Below are 27,500 nucleotides of genomic sequence, written 5' to 3' on the forward strand. Positions count from 1 at the left end.
TACAGAAGCAGTAATGCGCATGCGTGACTGGCCACTAATCGGTGTTTCCAGAAATGTTTCGCCACCAAGCGGCCCGGGGAGAGAAAACTGACCACAGGAAGACTAAAACTGCGATTTAAACTCTTGTTTCAAACCCATCGCTTAGATTTTCTCCACCGCTCAAAATCTATACATCTGGGAGACGCTAAATCGAAGTTTACTTTTTTGGATACGATGTGCGGTAAAGTGAAGAATCGTGTAAGCGTGGCGAACATTCGCCGGTGAAATCTCATTTGGGCAGCTAACGCTGAGGAACCTCATCTCGGAGCTATACACACACACCGGAGGGAGAGGTTCCGATTCCGAAAGGAGCTACAGATCGAGAGAGCAGGGCTAAAGCTGGCAGGTGTATTATTTATAGTAGCTAAACTGGTACCTTGCTGTGACACTCTGTCACTGACTCACTCACTTGTGTTTGGCGAATTCGTCCTGCAGGAGGGCCACATAATTGGCTGGCACCAGACCGGACTCCAGCGAGCCGGTGAGCTTCTTGGCGAGCACGTACTCCCCCCGCTTCTCCAGCACCGACAGCTTATCCCCCTCCTTCACCGTCAGCTCCTCCTGGCTCCGGGCTTCGAAGTCGAACAGCGCGGCGTACAGCTGCACCGGCCTCTTCTTGGGCGACGGAGCGCGGATGTCACCTGAGATGGTCCGTATGTCCGCCGGCCGCGAGTTGACGACCGCGGCGTTGGCGATGGTCATCGTGTTGTTGTTGGCATTGCTGGTGATGTTGCTGGGGTAGTGGAACTCGGGCCAGATGCAGTTCCACAGCCGGTTCAGACACGGCATACAGCAGCGACAGCAATCCTCCATTCCGGACCATTTAAAAAAAACCGCAGGGGTGCTTAATAAATCAATGAAATAAATATCCAGGCCCAGGGGGGTGGATCGGGTAGGGGGGTGAATCCAGGTGCCAGTCGGGGGTTAAATTAGCCCCTACAAATCCTTGGTCCGTCCGGCCCAGAGTTTTAATTCAATCCCCCTTGCCTTTCCAGATTCCTCGCTCTTTCACTCCTCGCCAGGCAAACATATGTGCACCGCGTCGCCAGCAGTAGTTTCTAGTTGAGCAGCAGAGAGAGAATCCTGAGGAACCGGTTCTCGCCCTGTGCTGTGATCGTGGATCAAAACATCCACGGTTCCATAGCGGACGGACGGCGGGCTGTGGGAATGCGGAAACGCGGGCGTGGAGGCGATCCAACTCGGATCAGTTCCCTGAAACGACTCGGCGGCCGGGCGGCGGTCCAGAGGAACGAATCATTTGGCCCACACACACAGGAGGGGAAAAAAATGTTAATCCCTCGTAAATAGCATGCCGTGCCTAATGAAAGAAAGGCTAGTTACTGATATTAAACTGTGTAGCTCCAAGAACAAGTGCCAGTGGTATGGATCTTGTTATTTTATTATTATTATTTTAAAGGTAAGGCTGCACCATACGCTTAAAGTTAGGTGTTTTGGTTTGGCGCGGTGAATACATCCCGGCGATCCCGCTGTCAGTGCACCTGCGCACTCCTCCTCCTCACCCCCACCCAGCCAGCTCCTGCATGGAGGGCGGATACAGCAGCACCTGCGCGTGCGTGTGGCGTGCACGCGCGTGTGTGATGATGAGACAGAGAGAGAGAAAGAGAGAGATTTGTAAATACTATAGTATGCCTATGCCTATACATTGTTTTGTTTTTTGATTGTCTTGTTCCACTTTTGCTTTGGTAAACGTATGTTTTCTCATGCCAATAAAGTTCCTGTGAATTGAATTGAAATGAAATTTAATAGAGAGAGAGAGAGAGAGAGAGAGAGAGAGAGAGAAGAGCAGCAGAGCACACTTAATATGTTTTTGTGTCAGTGAAGAGTTTGTGCATAGGTCAGGGAGAGTTTGTAGAGTGTGTGTGTAAAAAGAGGCTCTCTATTCCACGCGTGCGCTGTGTGTAGGGAGATTAAAAGTAGTAGTAGTCTACAGTGTCCTAGAAATTATTTTATGCTCGACTGTTGGCATGTTGGCTCCAGGACATTCATTCCCCTGCCAACCAAAAGTGCCTTAAATGTTGGTGTTTAAGCAAGGCCGGCTAACATTTATTCTATTCTATTCTACTGTATACTGTTCACTACATAAAGCTGAACTCTGTTCTCAATAACTCCATTCCACCTACAATACAATGCTGTCTTAAACAGGACTTGTTTGTTTCAGTGGCCCTGATAAAGATCACAGTATCTCATGTGGAGAAAGGGTTGACTCACTGATAACGATATCAGCTGCTTTCTATGCCTCCTGACTCATACATTTTTGTTCATTGTTCCTTTTGGAAGGTGTTTACAGGCTACCTGGGACAACTAACTGTAACTGAGTATGCAGAGGAACCTTTTGTATACAACTATACACAAAAAAATTATAATAAAATAAATAACTTCTTTCATCCTGGCATCCCTTTATTGGACAAGTCATTATATCCGAATATTTTTTGCTACTTTTTTCAAAAGTAGGAAAATAGCTATATATACAAGCTCAATGTGTGATACTGTTTGTTGTGATATTATATTTGCTCTTGCCTCTTTTCATTATGAATGCAGGTGTTAAGATTTTGACTTGCCCATTGCCACAACAGTTTGAGAGCCACATATCAAATCTCACCTGTGGTATACATCTGAATAGAGGTACAAGTACCACTGGCTCAAAAAGTGCCTGCTTGACATTTTCACCTGTTTTTACCCAAAACAAAAGAAGGGTTTGTCTCAGAAGTGAGATACCTGCCTCAAAGTAAATCAAAATAGAGGTCCATTTTGTCCTGCTAACTTCAGAATACAAAAGGAACTCAGCCAATTGATTTAAAATCAAAAAATAGTGAAGGGGGTGACAACAAAACATTGTAGTTCATTCCAAGCTGGTCAGAGCACTTCAAGCTGGAATTTCCAGCTTTAAATTCTTGTGGAGCATAAATCAACTTTATCTTTATTAGTGAGCGACCACCCTTAAGCTGCCTGTAAAGCTAGTCTTCAAGAGACAGAATGAAGATGATGCATTTTGTTGCAATCATGAACTATAAGTTTGTTAAATAATTTTAACCGACAAGGCTGATGTCAATAAATATGATACATATTTTTCCCCTCTGTTGTCTCACATTCTGTCTCAGTAATGAAAAAGGATCCACTTGCCCTGAAAAGCGTATATTGTTCCCACTTCCCAGAGACAGTCTGGGATTGATTCCTTTGTCTCACCGACCGAACACATAAATCACTCTTGATTCTCCAGACAAAGCCTGCTGACTCCCTCTCAGCTTTCTTTCTGTCTGTCTCAATACAAATCTGTACCAAATTAACTGGGGGGCGGGGGCTAATCTTCTCGGAAAATTTCTGGTTAGTATCAAAGAAAACCTGAAGGACAAAACAACAGGACACAAAATAAGACAAACCGCATTGTTCTATTTGATAGATAGCACACCGTTTTATTAGTATATTTAGCTTTGTGACGTACAGCTTAGGAGAAACAAAATAAATAAATAAAAATAAAATGGTCACAATTTCTTTTTCTTCAAAAGTTTGGGGGAAAATAACAACATTTTAGCCTTAGCAGTGACATCACACGAAAAAACAAACAAACAAAAAAAAAAAGAAGCTAAATTTCAGGTCATTGGTCTGCTTGTTTCACTGAACCCAGAGTGATATGTTCTTGTTAGGCTAAATAACTCTGCCCAGAATGTTTTTGCAAGAATTCAGCAATCAGGAAAAAAAAAAAAGTCTAGAGTTATTTTATGTTTTTTTCTTTTCTCATCTCGGTCATTTTAAGTTGCTTCACATATATATTCAACACTTTTCTAAAGAATCAAAATATTTAGCCACAGGTACTGGAAAAAAAGTATCCACTGTTATATAGAATAATAAACACAATAAATATAAAAAAAGAAGAATCATTTTTGATATAATTTATATGGTATCAAAGAGAGGGAAATGGGCCTTCAGGTATATATGTGTGTTTTACAAAAGTGATGTCCTTTTTTATTTTTCCTGAGGTCGGTTTTTATCGTCGTCTGCAGTTTAACGTTTTGCTAAATATACTAATAGAGAGAGAAGACCCCACACAGGGTCTAGTAATGGCTTATCATTCACTAGATTTGTGGTAACACCACTACAAATTCACTGTGGCCCCACTTGTGACTTGTGTACTTGAGTTTCGCTAAGAGGTCAAAGGTTAAGTCAGCCCCTCAAAGCCAAACAAACACACAACTAAACTCCCCGTCCCTTCCCAAAACAAACTGTTTTACCCTCTCATTTAGAATTTTAGCTGTTTTTTTTCTCCTTAACTTCCTGCTAGTCACGTTGCATGAAGCACATTTATTCATTTGTCCTTAAGGTTTACCTAAGAATGTCAGATTAGCATCATTATCATAAAGTGAAACCACAGGCCACAGCTAGCTATTACAGCAAGCTGTTACTGGCATCCTTCAATAATAATAATAAGACAAACACATTGTACACAATTAGCATTTCAACGATGAATGCAAATGCTAAAAATGCCAACAAATCTTTTGTTGTGGGAAAACAGAATATTATCCTAGAAACCTTCCTCCAAAATATGACAAATCTGGTGAAGAAAGCTAACCTTATAAAATTCAACATGTAACGGCATCCCTTTGATTATAGGCTAAAGTGTAAAATCAGTTTAGATGCAGTCCCATTTCCCTTCAGTGTGTTAAGAAGGAGTAATAATCAGATAAACTGAGTGAGTGAGTAAAGGGGCATTGAGGGGGGGGTGTGGGTTGGGGTGTGGTGGGGACAAAATGAACAGAAAAAAAGTAAAGGGGGGAAAAAAGAATTGCAAAAATCTGTACATGTAAACATCACACTTCCACTGAGTTGAAAATCATGAGGAGAATACAGGCTTTCACATTGGTATTACTGCAGGTACAAAGACCCCCGGTGGACAGACAAAAATCAAGACAATCAGAGTCTGGTACAAGTCAGGAGAAAAAGTAGGGAAATAGCGGGAAAATAAGAAACAGTCAAAATACCCCCGAAAAAATTTTAAATATGAACAATGGGAAACAGAGGATTCTAAACACACACCCAAAAACAAATAAAAAATCATATAAAATAAAACAGTAAAGCCTTGACTCAGGGAGCCTTTTGTTTGATTTGACAGTAGTAGAAGCTGTACATTGCGCCCTGATAAAAAAAGAAAGCTCAGTTATTTTTCTTCTCGTTTTTTTGTATCTTTGTATTTTGTGTGTGTGTGTGTGTGTGTGTGTGTGTGTGTGTGTGTGTGTGTGTGTCGTCTGAATGAAGCAGACTTATCTTTGTGTTTTTTAAACATGTTCGTAACCATTTGTAGACCTAACCAGCACCAGTGGCCATCTATCTGCCCAGGAGAAACGTTTGCTTTATCATCAAAGCTAATCCTTTACTTCATAAAATATATCATTATGGGTTGTTTTGGGTTGTCAAAGCCTAGTTCCACGTCTCTGAATTTAGACCACAACAATATAAGGCTATTTTCAATGCACAATTCCCATTAATAACCTTTAAAACAATAACTATTATGCACCTGTAATTCTTATTTTCTTTCTTTCTTTCTATTTAATTTAATTATACACTAGACAAACAATTACAAAATGTGACTCCAAGACTGGACGCACCTATGCAGCTTTTCCAATGTATTGTATTGCCGGTATTTGACAAGTAAAGTCTTTGATATACATGAGGTATAAACTGGTTCATTTAGACCATTTTGTCGGTTTGGTTTTCTTTTTTTGAATACTGAATCTCCTCAAAGGCGCGATTTGAGCTCTTGTTTTTCACAAGCAAAGATGTTCCATTTCTGTCGATAAAGCATTACAGGTAAAAAAAAAAAAAAAGAAAACAGTGTGACCTTCATTGAGCACTTTCCTATTCTTTGAGCATTGTGGAGGATAGATTCCCCTGGTCAGAGAAAACATTTCAGCCACACAGATCAATACATCACAGTGATAAAACTGTATGGATCTCTATGGTGAAAAGGCAAACTCTTAAAAAGGAAGTGTAATTTTCAGTAGGAAATTTGAGATAAGTTTGAGACAAGAGTACATAATACACAGTAAAGTCCTCAGCGTTAATCTGGCCACTTTGATTGTACAAATGGAACCACTTGGATAGAATTAACACTCAGGATTTGACTGTGTACAGTGTGATGATGCATGGCTAGGTGTTCATTATAGAAAATCAATGCAGGATATGATCCCAACAGCAAAATGCTATTCAGCATTTTGCTTTAAAATACCATGCATTATTTAAGCACTAGGCCAGTGTATTATACTTTACTGAATAGCAGAAATAATATGCGGTTTTCCTACTCTAAAATACAGCATGAAATCTAGAACAGGCAGCCTTGTTTTTTGAATCTGAAGTTATTCCAACAATCAACAACCACTTCCTGTATTCTTTGAGGCAACAGGAGTTTGAGAATGAAATAATACCTCCAAATGGTGGCAGGTAGAAAATCTGTCACCATCTTTGACACAAAAAGCAACAAAGAATGTGTTAAAACACGCATGACAGATATTTGAACAATGTCATGTCCTTTTAAGAGAGTACACCTTGGTGCTGGTCAGGTCCATGGTTACCGGTTCTGTTGTTGTGACAACTGAGGTGACATCCTTGTTTGGAATGTGCAGTACAGGCATACATGACCTCATCTGAGAGACGTTGGAAAGTTTTACAAAATATCTTCTCGAAAAAGAACACTTTTACTCGCACTACAAAATATATATATAAAATAATAACATTAATAAGAATCAGAACATTGATAATAATCATATAATAAGTAATAATAAAAAATAGAAATCAGGTAGAAATGCGCGGGCCGTTTTGGTTTGGCCGGGTGAAGAGATAACAACGGGAAGAAGAGGCGTTTTGGAGTAAGAACGTGTTGATTATGGCTAAAATACTCATATTCTCCCAGCCTGTCCAGCTGTACGTAATAGCTGTACACAGAGAATGTGGATCAAACAGTGAGCAAATTACACCTTTTCAAAGATTGTCTTTTGCCTGTTTTTTTTTCTTGTTTTTTTCTTTTTTCTTCTATTTTACATTTTTCTATACAGTGTGTGGGCTTATGGAAAATCAAACCTGGGTGCAAAAACACAGAAACACTTTCTGTGGTTGATTGAGGCTGTCTGGCATGAAGAGACCAATGGGACGATCCCCAAAGTCCATGAGCCAGATCACTGCACAGACTAAGGCAATGATTCACATCAACTGCAGTGTCTTGGTTCTCTGGCTGGAACCAGGAGTAATATCAACAGGATGTACCTCTGTATATTAAATACAAAAGCATTAGTCTTTTTGGAAATTACATTTGAACGTTTGTTATTCTTGTTTCTTTTGTGTACTTGTGGGGATATTCCTTCAGGTGTCATTACGCAAAACAAGAACAATCAATTTCACAGAAAGTAAATTGACATTTCTAAAAACGTTAATTTGCCTCAAAAGTGTTGGTAACTTGACAGTACACAGAGATAGAGAATGAAAAGCAAATGTTTTAGCCAGATGAAGAGGGATGGAGGGGTGGATGGAGGAAGAGGAGAACTGTAAGTCTCTTCACTTAGTACAGGGCTTCTTAACAACTTAAACCCGATATAATTTGTTGACCGGGGGAACCCAGAGGTTTACACTTGGTCCCCACCTTTTTTCCCTCTACACCAAATCTCTTTGGTGTAGAAAAATGGCTTAACTACAAGCAGATCTACAACATGTTACTAAATTGTGACATGTTGTAGCTTGTAGATCAACTAATTTCGCTGAATATTCGCCGATTAGGACGAGCTCAGAATAAGAGATGTAGGGTATATGTGGTTAATCGTTTCAACCAGGGATCAGTGTTTGCCCTGGCCGGTCCATTAATTAAATCACCCTTGGACTGTTGTCACACGTGGGCACACAGTAGGAAACAGGTGCCACGAGCATTGGGCCGGATAGTTTTAGGACATGTTAATTGTTTTGTTAATGATAAAATAATCTCATTCTCCCCTGGAGGGGAACTACCATTTTCCCCTCTTTTCTTTCATTCTTTCTTTCTTGTCGCAGTCCACCCTTTTCAGAAGGCTGTGGTGTCAGGAGTGTGTCATAAAGGAAAGTGTTGCATAAAAACCTTCATTAATTAGATTTTCTTTCATATTGTACTAATATGTGTCAAAGAAGCATCAAAACCGTTGTGGGCAAATAAAAAACATTCAGACTCACATTTTATAAATTATAAACTGTGAGGTTGTCAATTTGATAATGATAGTTATTGTCTTATTTTGGCCTGCATTAATTGGTAACACAGAGGTTCCTGGTAAATGAGAAAAAGTATCCTGACAAGCATTTCATGGTTTTCATCCAACGGTGGCTAAAAAGACGCATCGGCAGCCGTGACAGAAATACAAAAAGAAAACAGGTTCCATCCTCGTTTACACTCTGCATTTGTGTGTGTGTGTGTGTGTGTGTGTGTGTGTGTGTGTGTGTGTGTGTGTGTGTGTGTGTGTGTGTGTGTGTGTGTGTGTGTGCGTGCATGCGTGCGCAGAACCAGGGCAGAACCCACAAAACAGGAATTTCTTTCAAAGTATTTCAGTCGTTGATTGAGCTTGCCCGACACTGCAGAACCAATCATATTATTGTCTCAATTTTGCCAAGCCCCACCCACAGAGAAGTCCAGGCAGCCTCAACCGGAACATTGGCAGTATTTGAGAACACAGTGAGGATCAAAGAGGAGTAGAGACGGATAAGTCATTGATGTCAACCACATAATCAGAGAGACCAAACAGTTGTTTTAGTTTGTACCCATATTGTACTGTAAACTATGAGTATAGCACTGGAACAAAATAAGCTTACATATACAAAAATAATTATATTCGTTTAATTTATGTACTAAATATGTGGGATTCATGTATTGGAAAATAAATTGATGCAGATTGTGTCCACCTTGATAGCACTTGATAGCACAAACAGCATGGCATTCGCCCTGTCAGAGATGTGTTCAACCAACAGTACGCCCTTTTTTCAATTTGAATAAATGTAGCACAGACTTGAGCATTTCCAAACCACAATATACTGACTCTTGTGACATCACTGACCCCTCCTTCTCTCTTCCTCCTAGCTGAGGATGAGAAAACTCTAGCTGGGTATTTTATGTTGCATATTTCTCTTGGTTTTGTGTCGTTCATTGAACCAAAACATTTTAAACCTAACTGCAGCTGGGCAATAACAGAGCGTCTTGCTTTTCAGACCAAGAACAAAACAAACAAACAAAAAGAAACTTGTACTAATTCTACATCTAACCATAACTTCAATAAATTAAATACTTTACATTTCATTTTCGGAACATTTTGAACAATTCTAACCTTGATGGGATGATTATTCTTCTTCTTTTTACATTGCATTTAGACGTACATTGATAAAAGTTGAAAGGAGGTTTTGCTGTACGGCTTTCACAGGTTCAGGGCAAGCATCAATGAATGCAGATGCGCATGTACAGTATGTAATCACACCTCCCGAATGAATGGCTTTAATATGCCCAAAAACATGTATTGGTCAGTAGCCCACATGTGCCGGTCATCTGGTGCAGTGATGATAGAAAGATTAAAGAGATTTCACCGTCTGACCAACATTGTGTTAGCTAGCAGACGCAGCACTACTGTCACCAAAAACACCAAACCGTTAAATGACAAGGGGGGGGCTATGATTATCAACTGCATTGCAAAAAAGAAACACCTCTTCCTCCATTCTGTTTTTTTTTTATCTTCTCTTCCTTTTCAGTTCACACATCTCGTTTTCAGCCGTGCAACCACAGGGGGGTCTCTTCCTAGGAAACATAGATAAACACATGGAGAGACTACCCCCCCCTTAACCAATTCACAGATGACTGTTGCTTCGCTCAGTGTGCAAAAAAGGGAGCAAGTTACAGTGACACGACTACGACCACAGTCAGACTGAGTAGAAAGCACAGTAAAAAACCACAGTAGAGTGACAGTTGATATCCTCCTGACAAGAATCCACCTCCAGAGGAAAGTAGGAGTTGCATTCATAATGTTTCATCCTGTTTCTTAACATTATTCGACCCCAAAACCCCCCCGAGTTTGACTGCAGGTGCAGAAGTGAGAAATGTGGGCTCAGAGACATATCTAAAAGAGCTAGACCGTATAAATAATTGGAATCTTCAATTCAATAAGCACCTAGGTACAATTCTTAACGAACAACATTTTCCAGTTAACAAATTTCAGTTCCATCCCGTAAAGCCAAATTTTGGTATTGCTTGGCAAACTGTAATATTATTTTAGGTATTAAAAAAAGGATCAATTTGAAAGAAAACAGACTCACTGGAGGTTTCCAATAGTTCCAGATGCACCAATGTTAAATCACTTTTGGATTGAAGGCTCTGGCAAAATCCCAGAACAGGACAACAGGTACACAGAGGAGGTGAAACATCAAGAGAGTTTAAAATCTTTGAACGTACTATTGGGTCTAACTAAAAGAAAAATGTCTCTTATGCCCCAGAGTGGTTTGAGTTCTTGTACTCCTGTTCTGAAGTGACCTTTTGAGGTTGCAAAGGGAACTCTTCACTCCCTGTACCCTCCAGAGGATGTGGGGGGGAAACGGAAAGAACCGAGAAACAAACCAAAGAGACAAATAGAGGTATAGTCACCATAGGAAAGGTGAAAAAACAAAACAGAGAACACAGCCCTATGAAGAAACAAGAAACCGATCAAGCAACTGGAATTCCAAGAAAAGAGGAACAACAGGAATGATGAACTACTGTAGAATGACGGTGTGTTTGGTATGTGTTCTCTAAAAGACTTTACAAGTGTTAAAGTTCAAAGGTCTGTGTTAAAAGGTCCCTCTCTGTGGCGTTGCTTTCACTGTGTTACAGCGGAGTTAAGCATTTACGGTTGAGGTTAAAACGGAGGTTGGTGGCTTGGTGAGTTGGCTGGGCGTTTTGGCTAGCGAACGCCCGGCGTTCATTGAGGTTTCAGGTCTATGGCAGAAGGTCCGGTTTTAAATAGCAGCAGCGACATGAATGTTCATCATCATTGTAGTCATAGTAGTAAAAATAATGATGATGATGATAATAATAATAATAATAATAATGGCCATCTCAAAAAAGTCTAACAATAAGACAGAGAGAACTCCTTCCAGTGCCTCCCATGCTCTGGTCCCAACAACCAGGATCAGACTAGATCGGACTGGAACAGAGTCAGTTTAAGCTTTGACCAGGGAGGAAAGTAGAAGGAGGTGAGGAAAAACGAGAATGCCGGTATACAGTAGGTCCACAAAAAGAAGTGTAGATTAGGTCCAATGAGAGAGAGAGGGGGGGAGAGAGGAGAGGAAGGGAAAGGGGTGTGTAAAGACCCCATCTCAGAGAGAAAGGGAGAGAGAGAGAGAGCAGGGAGGGGAGGGGAGGGGGTTTTCAAAGGAACGCTGAGGTTTTGCTTACATCTGGTAGGAGAAATTGCCACCAGAAATGAAGCCATTTAGCAGCCCCCCTCCCCCTTAAGAAACACCCATACAGCCATGCCCCACCTCCCCTTTAAGAAGGACAAAGTCAATCCCAGTCCTTCAGAATTTTGGATTGTTAATGTCTTCAGTTTGAAATGATTATATACAGCAGCACACTGAACAGAACCTGCACACAACTAAAAGTCTCTGGAAGGTCACGTTCCACATAGCATCAGTTCTTGAAATGCTTTATCGCTTTGATGTTACAGGTGTGTTATACAGGTCTTTGCGCAGTCTGCTTTTAATATCTAAAAAAAAAGAAGAAAAAAAACTTGAAGACATCAGGTGGTACGATAAGGTAAACTGGCTTCTGGTGGGAATCTCAAATCTTGAGTGTGTGTGTGTGTGTGTGTGTGTGTGTGTGTGTGTGTGTGTGTGTGTGTGTGTGTGTGTGTGTGTGTGTGTGTGTGTGCGCGTGTGTGTGCGTGCGTGCGTGAGTGTGTGTGTGTGTGTGTGTGTGTACATTTGAGGAAGTGAAGATGGTTGGCAGATTTGATCTGAGGTATTTCCTGGTGGTCAAGATGGCGTCTTGGATGCATAAGTAGCGAGTTACTCCCTGGGTAAAGGGCTGGGGTTCGGGCTAAGGTTTTTGGGGTGGGGACTGAGGGTGAGGTTTCAAGGTCAGGTAGTGGGAAAAGTGCTATAGGACACAGAGAGCTTATATACAAGCGAGCACAAAACAGTTAACTCTCCTCTTTTGCTTTATCAAAAAACCTTTTTTTCTCCTCGACTTTTTCCAGTTTTTACTCCATTCAGCCGCTCCAGGCTCAGAGAAGGTGAGAGTGTCTTTGCCATTTAGTTAGTGCCATCTTTTAAGATAAGTCAAACCGCTTCATCCTTCAGTCAATTGGGGAACTAAAACTAAAACAAAAACAAAAACGCTCACAGGACTTAACAACACAACAAAGTTCAATCTTCGATCAAACCTTCTCAATTTCTGGTAATGTTTTTTCTTTTTCTTTTTCAATAAACAGTTTTAGTACTACTAATTTAGGGAGTCATTTTTCTTTTTAATTGTTATGATAGAATGGCATTGGCCAGAACACCCGTCAATTGAAAAAAAGAGAAAAGAACCGAAAATAAATCTCCCAGGTCTCCTCAAGACTTCCTGTGCGAAACCCGCAAAAAAGAAAAGAAAGGCTCATTTCACTTGTCTGCCCACAAGGGGGCAACATCGTCTCCTGTTAGAACCCACAGCAGCAGCATCAATAACAGCTCTGCAGGCTTCAGCTCAAATCAACTTGTCTCCTCCTCTTCTCCTTCCACAGTTTCAATAGGTCTTTGTTCTCTCCTGTCGCCCTCATCTCTCCTTTGCTCTCTGTTCCTCTCTTCCACGCTCCTTCACTTGGAGCGTGGCCGTGATTGTGAGGTGCTTCCAGAGAGGAGAGTACAGGAGAGGTGAGAGAGAGCGGATGAGAGGTGGGGAGAAATAGAGAGGAGTGGAAAAAGCCTCTCAACATCCCAAGTGCTCTCTTCTCTATCAATTCTCGCTTCATTTTTTCCCTCCTCTCCTGGCAAAAATGATGGGTGGGATGGGGTTAGCTAGGGGGCAGGTGGAGGGGTTGTGAGTCTGTATTCCTTCTCTCCCACTTTCCTCCTCTCCCTTTCTCCAGAGAGGAATGAAAACAAAGTGACCAAAGTTCTGACCTCCCACTCTCTCTCTCTCTCTCTCTCTCTCTCTCTCTCTCTCTCTCTCTCTTTACAAGAACATTGCAGGAGAGAGGAAGGAGAAGAGCGGATGAGCAGAACGTCCATCTGACAGAGAGCAGATACAGGAGGGAGGTCCCCATGTTAAATGGCCATCAAGTACAAACACAAGGAGGAGAGACAAGACGAACGGAGGGACGAATAAGGGTGGGAATGGAGACAACAGACAACCACAAGGGGGAGGTATATCTATGTGTGTCTGTGTGAAGGTGAACTGTATGTGTGTGTGTGTGTGTCCCGTATCCCTACCCACTCAACCCCATTTCCCACAATTCAGTTCTGCTGCAGGATGAGGTTCTCCAGCTCGTCGGCGGAGCGGAGCAGGAAGGCGGCCGATTCGCGGTACCCGGCGATCAGCTGCCGGACCGCGGTGATCTCCGGTTGGCTGAGCTGGGTCGATGCCCCGCCCCCTGCCCCGCCCCCACTGTTGCTGCCCCGCCCAGCTAGGCTGTGATTGCTGGAGATGACGGCGGAGGAGGAGTTACTGCTGCCATTGTTGGTGGTCAGGGCTTTCATACTGAGGTCTGTAGGACCTGGAGGGAAGCCAGGCATGAAGGGATGGGTGGCGAAATAAGATGAGAGAGTAGCCAGGGATGGGGGGACGGATGGGGGTAGGGAGGGAAAGAGCAAAATAGATAAGGAGTAAGGGAGGGGCGAGAAGTAGTGAAGGAGAGATTTTAAAAGTAAAGGTCAGTAAACAGACATAAAAAGTTGACATATAAAGCGGTTTACTGTACATCAGGGGTCTTCAATGTTTTCAGGCCAAGGACCCCTTAGCTGAGAGAGAGATGAAGCAGGGACCCGTTAACCACTTAAATCGTCGATATTTTGTAAACTTGACCTTTCACTATGTACTTGGTCTTCTCTTTTTTACCTCTACACCAAACCTATTTGCCAAAAATAGCCGATCTGTGAGGCGTTGAGAGCTTGTAGATCTGCTATTTTTGGCTAAAGTTCTCCGCGGAATAGGGATGCGAGGGTTCAAGTTGTTAATTTAAAATAATTATCCTATCACACAAGGATTTTGTGGCCCCCCTGTAGTAACTCTAAAGACCCCCTAGGGGTCCCGGATCCCCTGTTGAAGACCCCTGGTTTAGATTATACGATCATAGGCATGTCCACACGTACAGGAGTCTTTTTTTCCTCCGATATTTTTCCCCTCTTTCCCCGCCTACACACGCACGCAAAAAAGGAACTATCTGTCCACTTGAATAGCAATTAAAATACTAAAAACGGAGCCGTATCGCAAGACTGTCTACTGTCTGACAGCCAGTCAACAACTGCAGTCTCGCCATGACAGGAATATATGGTGCCCATTCTGTGCTCTTTTATTATCAACAAATTATCAACAAAATTATACAATGAGCATTATGTCTTATTTTACACCCCCGAATCTCTTTCTCTCACCGTTGCTCTGTGAGGCAGCAGCACCAGTCGTCAGGGAGACCGGGTGTTGCATGGCAGCGCCCAGGCCAGCGTATCCGCGGTAGCCGTAGCTGAGTCCAGCTCCGTTGATGTATATCTGGGGGTCCTGGGAGGAGGAGAAGGCAGAGGCTGCTAGGGAGTAGGCAGAGTGGGCCAGAGACGCAGGCTCCCGCAGACCCCCTCCTCCACCAGTGGATGGCTTGTCCAGGGAGATCTCATCCTAAGGGGCGAAGGGTACAATACTCAACAACTACCTTTGCAAGGATTCATTTTAGGTCAAAATAGTACTATATGTTTTCTGTCATGGACAGTTACCTCGCCAAAGCTAGTCCATTATCTCAGCAACAAAGTCAAAAGTGCTATCATGGAAATGCTATACTTTCTGTAGTCAACGGAGTGGCACACAAGGGACGATTAGATATAAATACACTGTACATACACCATCATCTGAGCCATAATGACCACCATGTCCTCTTGGGTATTTCAGTATGTTTGTTGATCACACATAATTACTCAGTTCTTTATGGTTTTAACCCATGGAGCTATGTTGTATATAGGGGCTTGTCCAGTGCAATAGTGGGAGTGAGAGCAGAAAGGGAAGAAGGGAAATTGCTGGTGAAAGTCCTTTGCGTTCATTTATCCATTTGTAACTGAGCGTGTACAAATCTAACCAAATATAGCCATAAGAGTGCAATTAACATTCAGGATTTAACTGTGTGTCCCTGTAATGTGCATGTCCCCGTAGCATGTTTAAACTATGAACTGATCAACAGTACAAAATTACAGATGACTTGTTTTTAAAATGCAAAGAGAGAGAACACCTGAAGAATTTTAGATTAATACACTGTTAAATACGGAGGGCTAATTTAGCTCTGAAAGAGTTAAATTCAAAGTTAAATTAACAGAGATTGAAAAGCAAAGAGACAGACAGACAGACAGACCTACTGCCATCCATTATGTATTCTGTCCTGCTGTGCTTAATGTGTCGACAGTCAACACACAGCAACATGTGCACAACAATTCAGTCACCAACAACGGTTTGAACATCCCATGCACACACACACACACACACACACACACACACACACACACACACACACACACACACACACACACACACACACACACACACACACACACACACACACACACACACACACACACACACACACGGTGCACTCACATGATAAGTGTCCATTCTCATTCTCTTGGCAGCCTTTCGTGATTCACTCTCGCAGGCAGCAGCCAGGATGTTCTCAGCCATGGCTGAGGTGAGGTGTGGTGGAGTGGGTCGTGTCTGCAGAGAAAACAGAGCATTACTCTTACATCTGCTTACACAGTAGAATCTGATTATGCCAGTGGTTCTCTTCTCAAACCTTTTCATGTCAAGGACCCCCAAACTGACACTTATTAGCCCGCGGACCCCCATTTGAAAAGATAAGCCCATAAGAGAAGATCGTAATGCACAAGTTGACCACTGAGGTGCAGCAGAGATCACTGCTGCTTGCCTATAATATTGGTTATAATAATCAACCTGACACAGACAGGCCTGTTGCTAGACAGACTCCTCCACACACTAACACCCCTATAGAGGGAACCATGATGAAATACCATAGCATACATATCAGCTTTAATATTACAGTGTTATGGAAGAATATTGACTATATATATATATACAGTATATACATCATCACTGCAACGGGAGCCAAAATAGAAATCCTCCATCACAAAACAATCAGACCGATTGTTTCAACCTGGCTATTCTGGGCATGCTATTATAAGAGAAAATGCTCTCAAAATATTCCAAAACCTTTCCAAAATTGTCAGGTTTTTCAAAATGATTCTGTTTCTATCTATAAAATCAATGAAAATCTGCAACACAATTCTATACAACATGTAGAGGGGGTCCCTGATTCATCTCTCTCTCTCTCTCTGCTAAGGGGTCCTTGTCCTGAAAACGTGGAAGACCCCTGGTCTAACCAGTATTAGTACAGTGGTAGCCATGGTATGTAGAAGTCATCGATCCAACCACTGCAGTGGTAGAGGGCCCTTCATCCTGCATCTACAATGAAATAGTATTATACACTAGGAACTATTATCATACATAATACTACATTAGCGGAAACTACTGAGACGGGACCCCACACCATGGTAGAGAACCCCTTTCATTCATTTCCTCTGTATTAGCACAAGAGATGGGGTCAATTCACTCTAATTTCCCTCTGTGCATAATGCAAATTGAAACTGTAGGTCAATTTCAAAGCGTTATTCATTTCCTGCAATTCCTTTTAAATGTTTAAAGAAACACGTTTCAATTAATTAAGTCAAAGTGAACCCTGACCTCGGAGTTGTACATAACTGCAGCACAGCAGACACCGCAGTCTGAATTGTGCGATTTATTCCTGTTCCATTCTTTCCACAAGTGCAAAAGAGTAAAATAATTTGATTTAATTTTAGCAGGAATAAGAGGAGAAAGAACTAATAAAGAATAGCATCAGTCCAGTAGTAAGAACAAGGTCTGCGTTTTACACCGAATGTGCATCTTTGTCTTGTACCCTTTAACATACCTCCATGCCGTTCTTCTTCATGCGTCGGCAGGATTTGAGGTAGGTGCGGATGCGCTTGCGTGCACGTTCCTGGAACTCTGGGAACTGTCTGCTGCAGGACTCGATGATGGCCTGGATCTTCTCCTTGGGCTGCTTGGAGATGGGAACCATGCGATCCAAGTTCTCGTCCACAAACAGACGCACAAACATCTGAAAGACAAAAAAATTACAGAATGTGAAATTGTGTACAGAAGCAATTCCCAACCTGTGGGAAGTGAGGATATTGCAAGTGGGCTCCAAAACCGGGGAGATATTATAAAAATCACACCTTGTGAACTGAGTGGTGGTCAAATAAAAATAGTCAAATAAAAAGAGTCAAATACATGGATTGCAAGGTTGCTCATGCTCAACAGTGGCGGGAGACAGACGGACGGCCGGACGGACGCATTGTGAGCTTAAATCCAACTATTTTGTGTGTGTGTGTGTGTGTGTGTGTGTGTGTGTGTGTGTGTGTGTGTGTGTGTGTGTGTGTGTGTACGCGCGCGCGCGCGCGTGCCCTCCTTGCTACGTGTGTGTGTGTGAGAGAGAGAGAGAGAGTGTCGAGTCTGCCTGCTCAATAGCGCCCCTCCTTTAACGTGTGTGTGTGTTTGTGGTCTGTGTGTGTGGTCATGAGAGGTATGACAGGCGACAGACAGACAGACATACACGGCCAGTAACATTGTGAAAGCTGATTACAGGAGTGGCGGTGAGACCACCACTCAAAAATGTATGTAAAAAAAAAAAAAGAAAAAAGATATATATATATATATATATATATATATATATATATGTCTACACAATTGTCAACATGATTGATTTATTGATCATTAAAACAAACACGAAAATGCACACGGCCCAACCATCTGACTACTTAAAAGGCGTGTTAAGCGGTCATAGGGGTGGGTCGGGGATGCTCTCAAAATGTTCCAGTGGATCCTGATCCTGAAAAGGTTGGGAACCACTGAAATATGTGTTTACTGCAGGATTGTGGAACGAGCGGACAGACACAAGCAAACCTTCCCTCTGCAGTGCTCTAAAAGCCCTTGAATATGATTGAAAATTATTAAGGATATTTTTTTTACTGGGGGTTCCCTATTGGGGAACTCTGGTGTACTGTAACATATCATATGTGTGTACTGTATCATATATGTGTGTAGCCTACTGTATCATAGAATATGTGTGTACGTACATTGAAGGCCTTTAGTCTCTCAGGGTCGACTCCCTCCGTGTCATTGATCTTGTCGCTGTCGTCATGGTCGTCATGATCATCGTCGTCATCGTCTGGGCCCACCTGGGCACCGCGGCCCATGGTCAGGTCCTCAGCACACATCTCCATCTTCACACTGTCGTAGCTGCCCCCAGAGCTGTACTGCGGAGACTGAACACACACCAGTAGTGGAAAAAGTATTCACATGTTTTACTTAAGTAAAAGTATCAACACTGTATTACAGAAATACTCTGTTAGGCTGGGCTCAGACCAAAATGCCTACGAGAGTGGAATCCGCGTTCCGCCAATGCATTTCAATGAGAAGGCGGCGGTTTCATGTCAGTGGAGGATATCTGCGCTCCGCGCAGACCTTGCGTTTATGCTGGAGCAAAAACATTCTCCACGCAGATTCTGGTTTCCCCGCCTGTCCAATCGGGTGAGTCGAAGGCGTAACATTCTGAGAATCAGGAAGGGACTGGGAGATGTTTTGTTTTGATCAAGAGTCTCGTGCACCCAAACTCTTCTCTTTTTAGCTTGTTGCATCTCCCCTTCCAATAAAGCAAGGGCGAGTACCCTTCGCCTGTCCATTATAGAGTTGACACGTAAAATATGATGAGGATCGCTACGCAAGTGTAACAGGCTACAGAGAGGGAGGGGCGGTGCGGGAAGTGAGTGACAGGGGCGTCACTGGCTTTGGGACGGAATATGCTCTCTGTGTTTTTTGTCAGCAGCGCACCAGAAGAGTTTATCCACTGCCGACCATATTTTGGTCTGAGGGCAGCCTTACAAGTAAAAGTCCAGAATTCAAAGTACGAAAGTATTGGCATCAAAATGTACTTAAAGTACCAAAAGTAAAACTACAAAATGTTAAAAAAAATAGCAGATCTACAAGTTCACAACGCGTCACGATGCGACGCGTTGTTACTGTGAGCTTGTAGATCGGCTATTTTCAAATAGCCTAGGTATAATATAGGGCTAAAGTTGATTAATGTATGTTTTATAATATAATCAGTTATATCTATCTATTCTACAAATTAACTAGAAAGAAAGCCAAAACTCCTAAGTATTGACATGGCCCAACATTGACAGGGAAGCACAATGGTATTTCGCTCACAAAACCCCTGTGTGTGTGCGTGTGTGTGTGTGTGTGTGCGTGCGTGTGTGTGTGTGCGTGCGTGCGTGCGTGCGTGCGTGCGTGCGTGCGTGCGTGCGTGCGTGCGCGTGCGTGCGTGCGTGCGTGCGAGCGTGCATGGTGTGTACCAGTCCTCCAGGTAGACGGTAATTCCAAGGCTGGTGTGCATTGTTAACCAATGAGAGGCGAGAGGTTTCTCTATTCATTTCAGCTACAATGAAAAAAAACCTCTATACCTCCGTCTCTCTCTGCCTCTCTCTCTCTCTCTCTCACTCTCCCTTGTCTTGTCTTGCGTTCTGTCCTCACCCCCTCCCTCTCTCTCTCTCCTGTATCTTTCCATTGCTCAGACTCCATTCTCTTTCTCCCTCTTTTATTTGCCCTGACTACACTTGTATGACCTCACTCTCATTTCTCCCTGCCTCTCTCTGACTGTCTCTATTCTTTTATCAGTTTGCTGTCTGTGACCTCTCATATCCCTCTCTACCTTCTTATAGAAATGGCAGAACAGGGAAGGCTGAATGGATGTGTATTGTGCATGAGTGCGTGTGTGAAGGCATGTTTGCACGCACGTGTGTGTGTGTGTGTGTGTGTGTGTGTGTGTGTGTGTGTGTGTGTGTGTGTGTGTACGTGTTTGTGTGTGTGTGTGTGTGTGTGTGTGTGTGTGTGTGTGTGTGAGAGAGAGAGAGAGAGTGTGTGTGTACATGACCATGATAATGTGTGAATGTATGTACATCTCTAACAGTGTGTGTTTCCAAGTCACTTGTAGTCAGTGTGCGCGCGCGCGCGCGTGTGTGTGTGTGTGTGTGTGTGTGTGTGTGTGTGTGTGTGTGTGTGTGTGTGTGTCTCTCTCACCTTGCTCCCATAGTCTCTGACATCACGGTCCAGTCGCAGCTCGGCCGTGTGTGTGTGTGAGTGTGAGTTGTGCGAGTGCGGCAGGGGGAGGGCGGGGTGTGCGTGCGGGGCGAGGTGTGCGTGCGTCTTGGCGGCCAGCGGGTACTTCCTGCGGAGCTCCTCGGGCGCGTCCGGATGGAGGGCGCCCAGCAGGGCCGCCGCCGCCGCCGAAACCGTGACCACGGGCAGGTGGGCGGAGGAGATGGGCAGGCGCCCAGTCTGATTGGCGGGCGACGGGTCGCTCATGTTGATTGGCTGCTGGTCCTCGGACGAGGAGGAGGAGGAGGTGGGGGTGCTGAAGTCCAGCGGGGCGGGACCCCCGTTGCCGTTGACCACCTCCGTCTCCCTGACCACGGAGCCCTCATTGGCGGACGAGGAGGAGGGAGGGGTCAGGGCCGGTAGACCACTACCACTCTCTGACGAGGAGTCATCTGCCAGAAACAAACACACACACATACAAAGTTAACGTATGATACACTGGAAAATACACAACCCTTACCAATACTATGTGGCTATAACATGAGATACTCAAAACTGGATGACCTTGATGAAACGCAACCGGAAATTAACTTTGTCTGTGCACGACACAGAGGTTGGAGAGTCACAGAATGAATGATGATCTCCATCCAAAGTGACTAGACAAAATTACCAGCAAGATTAAAAATCAAACCCAGTTTGAATGAGCGGTGCAGGCTGCTGAACTGCATCTATACGGACATACATTACAGACAGACATATGCAAAAAATATATATATGATGTGGGACAGCAGGAATTTCAGTTAAGTGTTTTCATGAAGCTTACCAACTGGCATTAACATTGTCTAACAAGAGATGCCATTGGGAAGTATTGGGAGCTACCCATAGGCTCCAGCAGAGGGCAGTATCAGCTACTGTCCCAGTGTGGGGGCATGGGGCAGTCTAGCTAACCAAGGCTGGTCAACATGGCTTTGAGTCTCAGACCCAAGGTGGGTTTACTCAAGTTGAACAGTGAATATTTACACTGCTGGCCTATACCATCTTTGTTAACAGAGCCCTATAGCATCTTTATATATCGTTATGTTGTTATGCGAGAGGACTGGGGAAGCAGGCTTTTATAGGCGTGTACCGGGCCCAGGTGCACGTCAATCAGTTAATGATTGTCAGTCAACCTGCTGCTCCCCAGTCCTATGGGAAGGAGAACAGAACATAAATTAATACAAAGCAAATAAGCAAAACATAACTATAACCTAAGGAGTGACACATAATCCTAAAACCATATATCCTCCTAATGAGGTAACCGTCACACCGTCACACCAGAAACAAAGTAGGAGGACAAAAAATTATAAACACGGTGGATAGATATGTAGTGATGCCCTGCTCATATCTCTCAGAAAATGTAGCGTTAATAAAGAGGTCTGTTTGTTCTAACGAGGGGGAAAACATGCTGCTTCGCAGCCATAATCAAGCTGTCCCCAGGCTGTAGTAAACTAGTTGTACTGCTCAGTAACAGGGGAACCGTTAGGTACAGCTCCAGTATTTCTCCAGCTAATGGGCTGAGAGAGGAATGATGCAGAGCAGAGGACTGGCAGAGACACTGTTCTCTGAAAAAACCTGGGTCACAGGATGACTATAATGATGCCTCAAGTTGTTTTAAAACAACTGTATTCTAGAGCTAACTACTATATACTTGGAAATATGTTGGGTTCACAGTAAGGTTGAGTGAGAGAGAGGGAGAGCTTGATCAGAGAGATGGGGGGAGTGAGAGGGAGGGAAGGGTGGCAAGAAGGTCAGGGTGAGAAGGAGACAGAGGGACAGAAAGCATATTTCACCCAAAATAAAGTGCTATTTATTTATTTATGTACAGTATGTATTTATTTTCACACTGTCAACTGGAGGGTTGGCAAACCATAGTGCATCATTTATTAATGAACCATTTAAAATGTTGAGTTGTGAGATATTATACTTATATGCGGAAATAAATAGCAAAACTCCCCCCTTCCCATTGCAGCCACTTAACCTGTAACTAAAATGTCACAGGTTCAATCAATCCCCAGCAAACAGTATAGCGATCAACAGTCTTGAACCCCTGGCTACCTGGTCACCCAGACAGTATGAGCTGAGACCACACTTCCATGGATAATCACTTCTTTCACCGTCTGTATTCAATTCAAGTGGGATTTATTGGCATGAAATAAACTGATTATTGCCAAAGCTAACTCAGAACATGTCTCTCTCTTGTGCGTGTGTGCCGCGCGCGCGCGCGCGCGTGCGTGCGTGCGTGCGTGCGTGCGTGCGTGCGTGCGTGTGTGTGTGTGTGTGTGTGTGTGTGTGTGTGTGTGTGTCTTGCAGTCAGGCAGCAAAGCTACTAAATAAGTGATCATGGAATGTGTTCCTGCCAAGCACACTGGCAGGCTTGATGGATGATTGCTGGGCTAACTGACTGGCTGGCTAGCTGACTGACTGACTGACTGACTGACTGACTGACTGACTGACTGACTGACTGACTGGCTGGCTGGCTGGCTGGCTGGCTGGCTGGCTGGCTGGCTGGCTGGCTGGCTGGCTGGCTGGCTAGCTGACTGACTGACTGACTGACTGACTGACTGGCTGGCTGGCTGGCTGGCTGACTGACTGATTCTCTGGCTACCCAGTCAAACGCATGCATGCACACAGAAGCACGTGAGATCCTCTGAGTCCCCTGACTGCGTTGTGCTTATGTATGCAGGGTGTGTTTGTGTGTATGTACATGTGTATGTGGACAATATTGGGGTCAGCTTTCTTGCCTATCCAAAACACACACGCACACGCGCACACACACGCACGCACACACACACACACACACACACACACACACACACACACACACACACACACACACACACACACACACACACACACACACACACACACACACACACACACACACACACACACACACACACACAAAGAGGGAGGGAGCAGGAGCAGGTCAGTGACAGAAAGATGGAAGAGGGGAGGGAGCACAAGATAGAGAGAGAGGGGGGGGGCAGCTGCATTGGCATAGACACCGAGAGTGTGTCAACTATTAAAGATCGGAAGATAGATAGATAGATAGATAGATAGATACCATATCAACCACACAATCCTGGGTTCCAAACCCACCTCAACTAATACAAACCATACGGTCCTGGTTTGCTCAGGACCTGTGTAGTACATCATCATCTGGAGCACTATCCCGTCTCTCCTTATTGCCCCATATCTCCTCTCTGCCCTGTCTCTACTGTCCTGTCTCTCCTCACTGCCCTGTCTCTCTTTACTGTCCTGTGATGATACAAGCAGGAATGGCTACACAGTAATGATGGAAGAGATAAAGAGAATGTCCTAGAGAGAGACCGTTAGAGAGACAGGAACAGAGATAGGGCTGGAGGGACACAGGAATAGAGGGCAAGAGAGAGAGAGAGATGGGGGGTAGAGGATGTCAGAGGGAAGGAGGTCAGGAGGGGGTTGGGGGAGATGGAGAACAGGTCAGGACTCAGTGAGGGAGCAGAGGATGAGGGGAAAGGGAGAGAGAGAGAGATAGTGGGATTGAGGCTGGGAGAGGGGGAGGGGCATGCAGAGGGTTGGAGAGAGGTTGAGAGGAAGAGACAGACATGAGGGAGAGGAGGAGAGAGAGAGAGAGAGAGAGAGAGAGAGAGAGAGAGAGAGAGATGGATGGATGGCGAGAGTCCCAGATGATGAGAGAGACAGAGAGAGAGAAAGAGAGAGAGAGAGGGGGGCATGGAGGAAAGCTTTAGAGCTGAGAGCCAGGATGCAGGAGTGGTATATTAGAAGATAAGGGATTGGAGAGAAAGAGAGAGAGAGAGAGAGAGAGAGAGAGAGAGAGAGAGAGAGGGGCAATGAGAGAGAGATGTCAGGAGAGTAAAAGGGCTTACTTAATGAGGGAACAAGACATAGCCCCTAAAAGCCATCCTGCTCCTTACAATATGCCCAAATGGACAGAATTCTGTCTAATAGAGGAAAGTTAATGGGGACAGCGAAAGGGTTCGGTTCATCCTGCAAACTGCCTAACTTTCTACACATTGTGTACAAAATTGGCATTTTGTGGCGGTGGTGGTGCTAGAGGGAAAGGTGTCACTCAAAATGGTTGGATCATCGTCCAGGGCTGGACAGATGGACGGAGGGACAGCTATCGTCATTCTCTGGGTTCAAAAGAGCAGGAAAGCAAGAGATAGTCATCGAACTAGAGGGGAGGTAGAAAGGATGGAGAGCGATACAGAGTAATAGAGTGAAAGACAAAGTGTGTTTAGGAGTGTGTGTGATGAGGCGCTGGCCAACGTCATTTAATACACATCGCTCTCCCCAGCTCTCCCTTTCTCTCTCCCTCCTTCCCTGCTTAGGGCGGAAACCTCTGCACTCTTCCCCTCTGTCACTCCCTCAATCTGTGTCCATCTTCCATCTCTATCTTTTAATTAAACACACCCTCCTCTCCTCTTTCGTTCTCTCAATTCTTCCTCTCTCTCTCTGCGTCTCACCATCTCTCTTTCTCTCCCTCTCCTTTCACCCTGTCCCTCTCCCTGCATACAGCACATGGCTGTCCCTCTCCCTGCATACACAGCACATGGCTGTCCCTCTCCCTGCATACAGCACATGGCTGTCCCTCTCCCTGCATACACAGCACATGGCTGTCCCTCTCCCTGCATACAGCACATGGCTGTCCCTCTCCCTGCATACAGCACATGGCTGTCCCTCTCCCTGCATCCAGCACATGGCTGTCCCTCTCCCTGCATCCAGCACATGGCTGCCAGCTAATGCAGAGGGGGTCTCTCTCTCTCTCTCCTGCTGTGCTCCTCCCTTTCTCTGTGCTCTCTTTTTCTGCTACCCCACCCTGCCTCTCATCCTCTCCCACCCTGGATCTTAAAGGGACAAAAGGTTCCCTAGCCCTGTTCCTGTGCTCCCTCATCTCCCTCTCCTCTACCACCTCTCTCTTTCTCCATCCCACTCTCTCTCTCTCCCTCTCTTTCCTCCTATCCCTCGCTCCATCAGCTCCTCCTTAATGTTCTATCCCGGGTTCTTAAAAAGACAAAGGGTACCCTGCCATGTTTCTCTCCTCTGCCTCTACTCTCTCTCTGTTCTCAATGTCTTAAAGGGACCAAGACACTGAGATATGAGTGTGTTACTGTATGTTACTGTACTGTATGTCACTGAAGGTTACTGTATGTTATACACTGTATGTTATGGTATGTTACTAAATGTGACTATACCTTATGCTACAGTATGCTACTGTGTTACTACAGCATGTTACGTATGTCACTATACTTTATATTGCTGTATTTCATACACAGGCACCGTTGGACTGATTTAGCCAAGGAAGAACCTCTGCCCCAAATGTCAAGGTGGTGCTATAACAGCCCGCTTCATGTTCTTGAACTTTAGGTCATAAAATCTAAATATTCTTTCCCCTGGATTACTTGGATCATGACGCAACTCCACATATAGGCCCCGGCTGGCCATTTGTGCCGGACTAGGTTTTCTGCCATTTCACATTTTCTTCAAAACAGTTTTGATACCACAAATGTTGTCCAAATCTCCCACAAATGGGCACATATTATCTCTGGGAGTCATTTGGTGTCAAGGTGTATCAGTCAGATTTAGCAGATTCCATTCCAATTGGCTAGGAGTGCCTTCCAAAGCCCTGGGTAGGCTCCTCCTCTGTAGTCTCCAGGTAGTAGAAAAGTGACTGTGATTCATGACAGTGTTTACAGTTGAGCTGTTCAGCTGTTGAATGAGGAGCAGAAGAGACTCTCTGTGTGTTTAACAAGGGGAAAGGTCTACATACACACACACACGCTCACACGCACACGCACGCGCACGCACGCACGCACGCACGCACGCACGCACGCACGCACGCACAGGTACAGCACAATCATGCACACCCTGGAAATGTAAATAAACATATTCACACACAACACACACAAGTATAAATCCCACACACAGGTAAGTGTGCACACACACACACACACACACACACACACACACACACACACACACACACACACACACACACACACACACACTCAGAGCCCATGTTCTCTCAGGGGAAGGGGTCCAGGTGGACTTGAGGCCTGGACAGTCAATCATTGTTTTACCCATAATCCACTGGGAAAAAGGGAAGATACAGGAAAATGCAGCATCAGCCAACCTGACAGCAATCATCTCTGAAACAGAGTGTATGTGTGACTGAGTGAGTGTGTGTGCGTGCGTGCGTATTTGTGTTTGTGTGTGCGCTTCTCTCTATCTACCTCTGTTTGTGCATGGATGTCGGTTGTGTTGTCTGTTTGTCAGTGTGCGTGTGCGTGCGCGCGCGCGCGCGCGCGTGTGTGTGTGTGTGTGTGTGTGTGTGTGTGTGTGTGTGTGTGTGAGAGAGAGAGAGTGACAGAGAGAAACATTTGTGAGGGAACAGGAACACTAGTGAAGGTACTGTACAGTATGTGTGCATTTGTCTGCGAGTGAGAAAGAACATAACAAATATACCTTATTGAGTACAACAATTAAAATGAAACAATAATTAATTCAATGGAGAGGAAATGTGCAATGTCCATAATAAATAATGAATTAGCAAATGAATTGAACTCTGAGAGTGTATAAATAAAAGTTTTTCATGATTTTGAATCCAATGCAAGCATTTGTTTTGCACGAAAACCATTCCTTTCCGAAACACGGGCCCCACAAAACTGTGAAAGTGACGACTCATCACTAAACCATGGTTTTATGGGGGCCGTTTTTAGCCCAAGGAATGTTTTTCGTGCAAAACAAATGCTTGCATTGGATTCAGAATCATGAAAAACCCCTAGTTTGACCCCTCACATGCTACTTAAAACATATTTATTATTTGTATTATTTTACTCTATAGTAAAGTCTATGAGACGCCAACTTTGATTGGCTCCCACAAGTTTCCCAAGACAAATCTGCGATGCCCCTATAGCCAAACATGTTCCATATGGCATGTTCTAACTGTGTGCCAAATTTCATGCTTCTTTCATAAAGTGCACGATTCCATCAACATACTGCC

The 27,500-nt window shown here is 44.1% G+C and overlaps 2 protein-coding genes across 2 annotated transcripts in view; both read right to left on the bottom strand.

Moving 5' to 3' along the window:
- srms (src-related kinase lacking C-terminal regulatory tyrosine and N-terminal myristylation sites) overlaps positions 1 to 852 on the bottom strand; it is a gene marked incomplete at both ends in the record, with an annotated part of 23,395 nt that extends 22,543 nt beyond the window's left edge. The window contains one exon of the mRNA XM_080733009.1: positions 449 to 852. Coding sequence (XP_080589135.1) covers positions 449 to 852 — 404 coding nt within the window. The remainder of the gene's footprint in view (positions 1 to 448) is intronic.
- A 12,657-nt stretch (positions 853 to 13,509) lies between these two features.
- Positions 13,510 to 27,500, bottom strand: part of nol4lb (nucleolar protein 4-like b) — a gene marked incomplete at both ends in the record, with an annotated part of 98,123 nt that continues 84,132 nt past the window's right edge. The window contains 6 exons of the mRNA XM_080732624.1: positions 13,510 to 13,769; positions 14,644 to 14,881; positions 15,845 to 15,958; positions 17,229 to 17,417; positions 18,436 to 18,624; positions 20,438 to 20,907. Of these exons, the coding sequence (XP_080588750.1) occupies positions 13,510 to 13,769; positions 14,644 to 14,881; positions 15,845 to 15,958; positions 17,229 to 17,417; positions 18,436 to 18,624; positions 20,438 to 20,907 (1,460 nt within the window). The remainder of the gene's footprint in view (positions 13,770 to 14,643; positions 14,882 to 15,844; positions 15,959 to 17,228; positions 17,418 to 18,435; positions 18,625 to 20,437; positions 20,908 to 27,500) is intronic.

Source organism: Nannobrachium achirus, assembly GCF_963921795.1.
Source record: "Nannobrachium achirus genome assembly, chromosome: 9".
Classification (NCBI taxonomy): Eukaryota; Metazoa; Chordata; class Actinopteri; order Myctophiformes; family Myctophidae; genus Nannobrachium; species Nannobrachium achirus.